We start from the raw sequence: 9,411 nt of genomic DNA on the forward strand, positions 1-9,411 counted from the left end.
CAGCTGGAAGCCTTATCCGCCGCCACCCTTTCCGGAGGTTGTGCTACGCGGGCAGTCAAATTAGAAAGCAACCCGTTCGCAACAGAATACCACTGAAGGTCGCTGCCAGGGGTAAACGTTCTCTGTCCCAATCGCCCCGATCCTAACCCGCGCTCTAAAGGATGCGACCGGGGGAGAGAGGCGGAACCGAAGGGACGGCAGGAAGGGAAAAACCCGAGAGAGGCCGAGAGGGCCGGAGAGGGGCCCAGAGAGGGGGGTGGAGAGGGGCGTGGAGAGGGGCCGCGGCAGGAGACCGAGTGTTGCAACATCCTGGGGAGATTTATAGGCAGGACGTCTTGTGTGTTTGCTTCTCAGCCCTGCCTTCCAAGAGGCAATTCAAAACCCCACATTCTCCTCCTCGGTGTCATTTCCAGTCATTTCCCCAACAACATTTGGTTCTTATTACCCCGCGATCCTCACCCAGATGGAGCATTAAAACCTTGGCTTCCCCGGAGAAAGAAAACAAGCTCCTCTGAGGGACTGCAGCCGCTCAGACAGTTACGATTCCAAGAAATGGCTGCCGGCCGCTCCCCCGGAGAGCCGAGGCCCAGCGCCTTTCTGGGGGGAGGGGAGCCAGCCACTTGGTACTTTCATCGGAACTTGTCATCGGAATGGTCAGGTCCGGGGCCTTCTGGTGGCGAAAGCCTTAGGGACAAAGACCCGGGCATCCCTCCCACCGTCCCCAGACCCCACGCCCAGCCAGGCACACAGATGGTGCCCACCCAGGGTTTGTGGACTGAAAAAAATTAAAACAGCTGAAGGTCACGAGCGAGAACACGCTGGGTTTTCTCGTTTGACGTGTCCTTCCAAAGGTCCACGGCTATCGCAGGGGAAGGCGCTTCTCCGAGGCAGAAATGGAGACGCGCCGATGCAGAACTGCTGCTCTGAGCTGCGAGGGGCAGAGCGCGCTCCCCTCCCCGGGCCAGGGTCCCTCTCGGAGAACATGTGGTGCAGTGCTCTCCCCTCGGAGTCCTGGGCCCGAAGGTGCATTTTTTGCACATTAACAGCTGACACCTAGGAAGATCATCTTCTACGCCAAGCACTTCAACAAATCATCTCATTTAACTCTCATAATCCTGGGATGAGAATGTACTTATTACCCCGGTTCATAGACGTGGAAATGCGGCTTTGGGAAACGCGGGTCATCATCCCCAGGGGTTCACAGCTAGTGACAGGCAGAGCGGGGAGCTGAGCCCCGGAAAGCGACCACGCCCGCTTACCCACCATCCCTGAGTCCTGCGAGCCGAGGTGGGCCAGGGGTGGGTGGGGTGGGCCCTTACCTGTACGCACCCACTCACTCCTTTCGGTAACCCTGAGGGGCAGGTCAGGGTCATGATCCCGCTGACAGCCGGGGAGACTGAGCCTCACAGGCAGAGAGCCCTGTCTGAAGCCCTGGGTGTGAGAGGGTGCAAGCCCTCCCCTTCGTCCTCCCCGGGCCCTTCTCTTCCCTCTGCAGCCTGGCCCCCACCCGGGCATGAGGACCACGCAGGGCGGACAGACAGCAGGTCTCTACCAGGTCCCCACAGTCCAGCCCCGGGAGCCTCCTGGGCCCTCCATGACCTCGGGGAGTTCGAGGCTGCACCAGGCATGGCTGGGGGGAGGGGCCTGGAGAGGAGGCAGAGAGTCGGGACCACATGCAGCTCGTTCCACTGCAGGAAGCCCGGATCCCAACACAGATGCTCCTCCCGCATCTCCCACGCAGCTCCTGTGCACGTGGCCCCCAAGGAATCGACAGGGATCCCATCCTGCCCTGCTCCCGGCTGGCTGGCCTGCTGGGTCCAATAAAGGCCGGGAGGCCTGGATGATATGGCCCAGGGCACTTTCCCTGGCAGCTCCTCCGTCATCACAAGAACAGGTCCCGGAGGACTTGGCCCCCCTTGTAGATCCCAGGAAACTGGGCCCCTTGCAGGTCAGGCCCCAGGGCCTCGGCCCCCATGCTGTCTGGATGCCCTGGGTCCCTCTGAACCGGGTGGACCAGCTCCGGCTGCGGCCCCAGCTCCTGGGAGAGGTAGTTCTGTTCTCCGAGTCTCAGGTCCTCATCTGGGGAGTGAGATGGGCAACTACACATCATAGAGCCCTGGGGGTCAGTCACATACGCATCCGCCGAGTCCGGCTGTGCTGGGCTCAGTGAACCGCGGCCACAGGTGCCTGAGATTTCGCTGGGCGCTGGCTGTTGCTGCAGGCCACCCCCTTTCAGTAACCCTCACCCGAGGGCATGTTTCCATTGATTTTTAGGGAGAGTGGAAAGACAGAGAGGGAAAGACAGAAACATCGATGTGAGAGGGACACCAGCCACTTACAACAGTGATGGCGAACCTATGACACGTGTCAGAGGTAACACGCCAACTCATTTTTTCGGTTGATTTTTCGTTGTTAAATGGCATTTAAATATATACAATAAATATCAGAAATATGTCTTTGTTTTACTATGGTTGCAAATATCAAAAAAATTCTATATGTGACACGGCTCCAGAGTTAAGTTAGGGTTTTTCAAAATGCTGACACGCCAAGCTCAAAAGGTTCGCCATCACTGACTTACAAGCTGAGCAAGCCAAGGACAGCGTGACCTTGAGTGAGAGACGTACTGGTGGCTGGCTGGGGCCCGGGCCTGTCCCCGGAAGGCCCACTGGCGGCCAGTCCTGTCCCCAGGCCTGTGCGGTTCAGCTGGGCAACCAGCAGCAACGGTGCGTCTGTTGAGCCCCAGAGCCCCCTGGGAACTTGGGGTGATTCGTCCATTGGAGGGGAGGCCCGGCCAGGCCTTCTCCAAGGGGCTTTGGGCTGGTCCAGCCCCACAGTGGTGGGTGGCGGCGGGGCTGCTCTGGCACTGTTAGAGCGGACGCGGGTGGAAAGCTTCCCCGATGGCCAGGCGAAAAGACCCACCGAATGGCGGTATCCCAGCTGCCCGCGCGCCCATCGCGCCCTCCTCTGGGGCCGTGGCCAGTGCTCAGGTCGGCTCTCCTGCATTCGGCAAAAAATAAGGAACCGGGCCCACCAGGCACAGGACGGTGACACAGGCCGTGCAGCTCTGGGCAGAGGGGTGGCCAGGTTTAAGAGAGGGGGCAGCATGAACCTGGGGACGGGTAGACAAGGGGTGGGGCAGGCCTGGGCCTCTGTGGGTGGGGTGAGCCCAGGGGCGGTCCCCCCCCCTCCACTTCTCCCTCACCCTCACTCGGCTCCCTCCAGCTCTCTTACCACTGTCTTTCAGGACCCGACACAGTGAGAGGGTGGGGGAGATGCTCTTCCGGAAAATGCACTCTAGAGGCTCCGCTCCATTCCCCCCACCCCACCCGGCGTCCCCACCCGTGACCAAGAGAGAAGCGTGGGCCCGGCCGCCTCGCTGCAGGAGCACTCGGGTGGCCCTCGCAGCAGCTGCAGCCTCCTCCACGCAGGCCTCCTACCTGCCTGGAGAGACCAAAGGCGAACGTGCAAGCAGGATGGCCAACGCTGGAGCCTGCAGAGGCGGATGCACACGAGGCGGAGACGCCACCTGCTGGTAGACAAGGGCACAGCAGGCAGCGACACTTTCTGGTTGCAGGTGTGTTAGGGCCCCGCCCTTTGCTGTCAGGACACCGGGGTCGGGGTGGGAGGGTGGGAGCATCTGTGTTTTGTTTTGTTTTTAATTATTTTATTGATTTTTTTTACAGAGAGGAAGGGAGAGGGATAGAGAGTTAGAAACATCGATCAGCTGCCTCCTGCACACTCCCTACTGGGGATGTGCCCGCAACCAAGGTACATGCCCTTGACCGGAATCGAACCTGGGACCCTTCAGTCCACAGGCCGACGCTCCATCCACTGAGCCAAACCGGTGAGGGCGCATCTGTGTTTTTTCCTGAACATTCCTGCCGGCCCACACGAGTTACCTCCTGCTCCTTTGCAGTCAGCCCCACCACCCCGTCCCAGCAGACACTTCGGTTTGGCACACGTAGGACTGTACTGTGTACACTTTGGGGTCAGGCACATGTTTCTGGTTCCTGCAATGGGGGGGCTCGTGGGGTTGGGGGGGCTCACTGGAGGGTAAGGGGGGACGAGCAGGGCTTTGGGCTCAGGCTCTCTCCCTGTAAACCACTCCCCACCACCAGCCGTGTGACCTGGGCAAGCGGGGACGGCTCCCTGCAGCCTCCTCACCTGTGGAAGGAGGGTAAACCCCGACCACGTGTCTCGTGCCGCTCTGTGTGGGTGTGTCTTTTGTAAGCAGCACACGCCTGGAATTGTAAAGAGCCCATCTGCAGGGATAAGCAATGAAGCCAGTATTAACTGTACAATCTAGGTGGTGGGTGTTTGGATGCAGGCTGTACGATTCTTCCCGTTTTCCTGCATGGTTGAAATTTTTTGTAATAAAATGTAAAAAAAAGTGAAACAAAACAAAACGGAGCCTCTGGGCTGTGTGTGTCTGTCACACCGTAACGGGCCGTCCAGAGGAGAGGCATGGGGAGGGCGACACACCTGGACACTGGCTCTGCCGTCCAGCCACGCGCAGGCACTCACCGGTGTCGCCAGAACCCGCCACTGGTTACCAGCAGGGGGCGCACTCACAGCAGACTGGTGTCCAAAGTTTCCAAGCCTGGCTTTCCTGTGGGAACCTTTTATAACAGCGGTTCTCAACCTGTGGGTCTCGACCCCTTTGGGGGTCGAACGACTCTTCCACAGGGGTCGCCTAAGACCATCGGAAAACACATATATAATTACATACTGTTTTTGTGATTAATCACTATGCCTTAATCATGTTCAATTTGTCACAATGAAATTGGGGGTCACCACAACATGAGGAACTGTATTAAAGGGTCACGGCATTAGGAAGGTTGAGAACCACTGTTTTATAACGATGCAAAGCTCCGAGTTAAAGCCAGCCTGGCCACGCCGGCCCGCGTGTTACCGGCGCCCGCAGCGGCCCCGAGCTCTGCCTCCCTCTCACCTGCGCCCGTCACCTGTGTGACCCCACCTCACGCCCTTGGCTTCTGTACCTGCGACAGGTGGGGTCCTGGCAAAGCTTCCAGGACGTGAAGAGCGGCAGCGTGCCCTGAATGAGCCGACCTCGCCTCCCATCTCCCCTGTCCCTGCCCAATGCGGGGGATTCACTGCACCCCTGTGCTCCCCACAGCTGGCTCATCCAGCCCCAGCACCTCTGCTCCTAATGGGGTCATCTGGGAGGCAGTGGGGCCAGTTGTCCCGCTGGGTCCCCCCTTTGTGGGCTGCATCGTGTTCCTCCAAAAGATATGACCGCGTCCTGACCTCCAGCACCTCAGCCTGTGACCGTATTGGGAAACGGTCAGTGCAGGCCACTCGGGCTCCTAATCGAATAGGCCTGGTGTCCTTACAAAAAGGGGAGGTTTGGACACAGACTGGCACACAGGGAGAAGCCGCGTGGAGACAGGGGCAGAGATGGGAGATGAAGCCAGCGAACCCCAAAGATCTCCAGCAGTGACGGGGTGCGGGGTGGGGTGGGGGGCTGGCAGCCTCCTGCAGAGCCTCCTGCAGAGCTCTCAGAGGATTCTGGCCTCCAGGCCGTGAGCACCTGCACATTTCTGTCGCCTAAACCCCCAGCTTGTGGCTCTGGCATGGCAGCCCCAGGAACTGGTACACCCGCAACCGGCTTCCCCAAAGGAAGTGTACTCGCCGCTGCTGACGTCCAGAACAGGCGTGGCTGCTCACGAAGCAGGGACCTCAGGACGGGCAGCAGCAGGAAATGTGTCCGCAGTGGGCGGATGTGTGTCAGGGTGGCCAGGGAGCTGCGAGCCCCTGCAGGTGGCGGACACAGCGCCGTGGGCATCCTGGGAGCGACCCGGTAGCCAGCGCCCTCCCCTCTGCCTGTCTGACCGGGCAGAGCCCTGCTCCGAGAGTCCTCATGGTCAAGGTTAACTGAGGTCGTCTGCCCCACGCGCATCAGACGCTAAGGAATCCACTTGTCTGTTCCCCCGTAACATGGAGAGCCCTGTTTTAGCTGGAGCACCAAGGCCGCCCCCTCCCGCCCCACCTCAAGCTGGGGGCTAAATCTGGGTGCAAGCCCTGCCCAGCTGGTCACCTGGCCAGATGCTTTGCCTCTGGGAGCCCTGTGGGCCTGGCTTGGGAGGGAGGCGGTGAGGTCTGTCTTCATAGTCGGCCTCTCTCGAGCCTTTACGTTTCTGAAACGGCACAGCCCACCGTTACTCCCTGGCTACGAGCTCCCGGTTAAAGTCCTTCGCCTCCTGGATCTGGCCCTGCCTGGCTCTCAGGCCACGGCCACAGGCCCCGTCCACTCCACCCTGCGCTGCCCCAGGCCCTCCCCATGCCAACCACAGCGGGGACTTCCCGTCACTTCTCCCTCAGACCCCAGGGCCTGTGTGCGCCTGGAGCCCAGCCCCAGGGGAACCTGGGCCCTGCCAGTCCTCGGGTAACATCGGCCAGCGCCCGGGTGCGAGCAAGGGCAGGACGCGAGCTGCGCTTAGACAGCGAGGGGGGAGCTGAGTGGCCAGCACTGGCCTGTCCGGCTGTCGTGGCCAATGATAAGCTGCCGCCAACAACTGCCGCTTGTCCCCAGCCCTGTGCATCCGGCCCCTCAAGAAACCCCCGTGCAGGAGAGAGGTGCCTGGGCGGAACCCAGTCATCCTGGGCCTGCGAGCTGGAGACCCCATTATGCAGACACCCGCCCCCCAGTGCAAAACACCTCCCTCACCTCCCTCTGGCAAATTCCAGGTCGCTCTTCAAGGCTAGCCCGTGGCTAGCTGTCCCCTGGTATGTATTCGTCCATCCTTCACCCCATTATAGAATCACTGCCCAGCTGCAGGCTGGCCAGCTGGTCTCCCAGCCTCCATGCAGCGGGGGTGGTCCTGCCGAAGGGATGGGAGCGGAGGGGACACGCTTTCCTGCCAGGCCTCCAGCGGGGAGCACGCGGACCCCTTCCTCCTCCCTGCTGCCCCAGTGTGGCCTGAGGGTGGCAGCTGGGGCCTTCCTGGGTGGCACCGCTCACCTTGGGATTTTACAAAAACAATAAACTTGTTTTGCTGAAGCCACTCCTGTTTGGGGTCTGTTCCCAGGAGCCAGCGGAGTGGGGTGGGATGGGGTGGGGAAGCAGACTCCCTGGGCTCCACCCCAGGTCCCACTGCCCAAGGCGTGAGCTTGGCCACTCACTCAACACGCGTCTCAGGCTCCGCCCCTGGAGCAGTGAGGAGTCCAGTCCCACCCCTGGCTGCGGGGGCCGGGCGGCCTCGGGAACCCCAACGCCACCTCCGCGGGCTCTCTCTCTCTCTCTCTCTCTCTCTCTCTCTCTCTCTCTCGATAGTCCTAGGGGGCCGTGCCCACCCGTCCCCACCTCTGGATGCTCTGAGCCGCACTGACCGGAACTGGGGCTCCTGGGGAAACGCAGGGGGAGATTAGCAGATGCGTGGTCCCCAGTGGAAGGTGAAGTTAGGGGCCTTTTGGGCCAAGTAGTTTTTTTTTTTTAACCCCCCCCCCCCCCCGAGGATATGTGTGTTTTTTTATTTTTGAGAGAGAGGGGAAGGGAGAGAAAAACACCAATGAGAAACATTGATCGGGGGTCGAACACTCAACCTAGGTGTATGCCCTGACCGTTAGTCACACCTGCAACCTTTTGGGGTACGGGGCCACCCTCCAACCAGGCGAGCCTCCGGCAGGGCGAGTGTATTTTTTGAATAAATGTGACTCTTCCAGGTGACGGCGTTTATACATGAATGACGGGGGAGGGGAGGGGTGTCTTTCTCATCATCGACTCCTGGTGTTGAACTGCGTGAAGAAGTCGTCCGTGGCTTGGTTGGTACAGACTTCCTTCATGTCGTTTCTCCTGATCATAAAACGAGGAGAAGCCGTCAGCAAAGGCCTGGCGCCCTCGCCTGCCTGTGTGTGATATAGCAGAGAGCCGCCCACTTCTTGCTGTTAATCCTCACCCGAGAATATTTTCCCCTTGATTTTTAGAGAGAGTGGGAGGGAGGGGGAGACACAGAGAGAAACACCGATGTGAGAGACACACCGATTGGTTGCCTCCTGCACGCGCCCCGACCGGACTGGGACGGGGATCCAACCTGTGACCTTCCAGTCTGAGGGCCGATGCGCTAACCACTGAGCACCAGCTAGGGCAGAGCCCACCCACTTGTTGTCCCAGGCTGCCTCGCTGCATTTCGTCACCGCGGAGCGTCTAGACTGCGGACCCCCCTGGTTCCAGGGTCCCATCTCCACAGGCGTGACTGGGAGCGTCTGCTCGCCCCAGACTTCTTCAGTCCATGTCTTTACGCCCCTTTAGTCACAGGAGTGACAGAGGGACCCACAGGCAAACAGGTGCCACACGTCTGACTGGAGAAATACAGGTGGGTCCCCTCTGAGTTCAAGGCAGGAGCGTGGTGGGTGGACACACACACAAGTAATCGTCTGTGGGTTTGGTGACAGTTCCCTGCTGACCGGCGCTGACAGCGGGCAGCCGGAACCCTGAGCCACCCTCGGGGCCTGTGTGTGCCCAGAGCAGCGCTCCCCGCAGTGGGCGGCGGGCATCGCTTCCTCCACGTCTCAGCCCCCACCCAGGGCCCTGCCCTGGACTCTTGCGCCCTCCGAGTACCCATCACCAGCGCCCGTGTGCCAGCCGCTGGGGGTCCCAGGCCCAGGCGAGGAGCCCATTGAGGGCTGTCTGCAGGATGCCCACTGGATGGCATCGCATCCCCTGGTCTGTGGGGACCCGTGCTTTCCAAGCCCTTAATTTCTGGCTTCTTCACTCTGGACCTGACCCCCTTTCTGTTGGCATTCTTCGCCAGGAGGCCGTGCCAGAGCCAAGCCACCACCACCACCACCACGGGGCCTCCTGTGAATGACGCACCAAGGACCCGGACCCTCTGGGTGGGAAAGATCTGGGGCAGGGGGTGGGATGGGGGATAGGAGCCCAGAAAAGCACAGCCTGCTCCATGGCCCTGCCGGTCAGCATCCCTGCCCCCCTCCCCCAGCCTGGTATCCCCAGCCCGCCAGCCCGGGCACCCACTGCCGGAGCTGCTCCGCGGCCAGGATGCGGTTGCTGCTGTCCAGGGCTCTGCGCAGGTCACGCTGCTGCCGCCGCTGCTGCCGCTCGCACAGCACCTCGGCGCGGGCTTTCTCGACCCTCTGCCGGTCCCAGTCCGCGTCTCGCTGGCGCTGTTCCTCCTGGAGCCTCTGGAGAGAGGTGACTCGTCACCACCTGTCCCCACAGAGGGCCCCGGGCACGGGCTGGGAGAACCGGCCTCTCATTTTACAGATGGGGAAACTGAGGCTCTGGTGGGCGGGCAGAGGAGACCCCCCAACAAACCCACGTGGCCTGGCCCCGGCCCACACTTGGGAGGCACCTGGTTGCTTCTAGAACCTTCTGATGCTACAATGAGTTCATGATCACAGGTAAATTTCTGCATCTTAGCTCTTTTTTTTTAA

The 9,411-nt window shown here is 60.8% G+C and overlaps 1 protein-coding gene across 1 annotated transcript in view; it reads right to left on the minus strand.

Moving 5' to 3' along the window:
- Window positions 1-7,734: 7,734 nt before the first annotated feature.
- Window positions 7,735-9,411, minus strand: part of RIBC2 (RIB43A domain with coiled-coils 2) — a 12,957-nt gene continuing 11,280 nt past the window's right edge. The window contains exons 4-5 of the mRNA XM_023745790.1: window positions 8,993-9,159; window positions 7,735-7,813 (exon numbers count right to left, since the gene is read on the minus strand). Of these exons, the coding sequence (XP_023601558.1) occupies window positions 7,735-7,813; window positions 8,993-9,159 (246 nt within the window). The remainder of the gene's footprint in view (window positions 7,814-8,992; window positions 9,160-9,411) is intronic.

The sequence above is a fragment of the Myotis lucifugus genome, unplaced genomic scaffold (genome assembly GCF_000147115.1).
Source record: "Myotis lucifugus unplaced genomic scaffold, Myoluc2.0 scaffold_582, whole genome shotgun sequence".
In the NCBI taxonomy this organism is placed as follows: Eukaryota; Metazoa; Chordata; class Mammalia; order Chiroptera; family Vespertilionidae; genus Myotis; species Myotis lucifugus.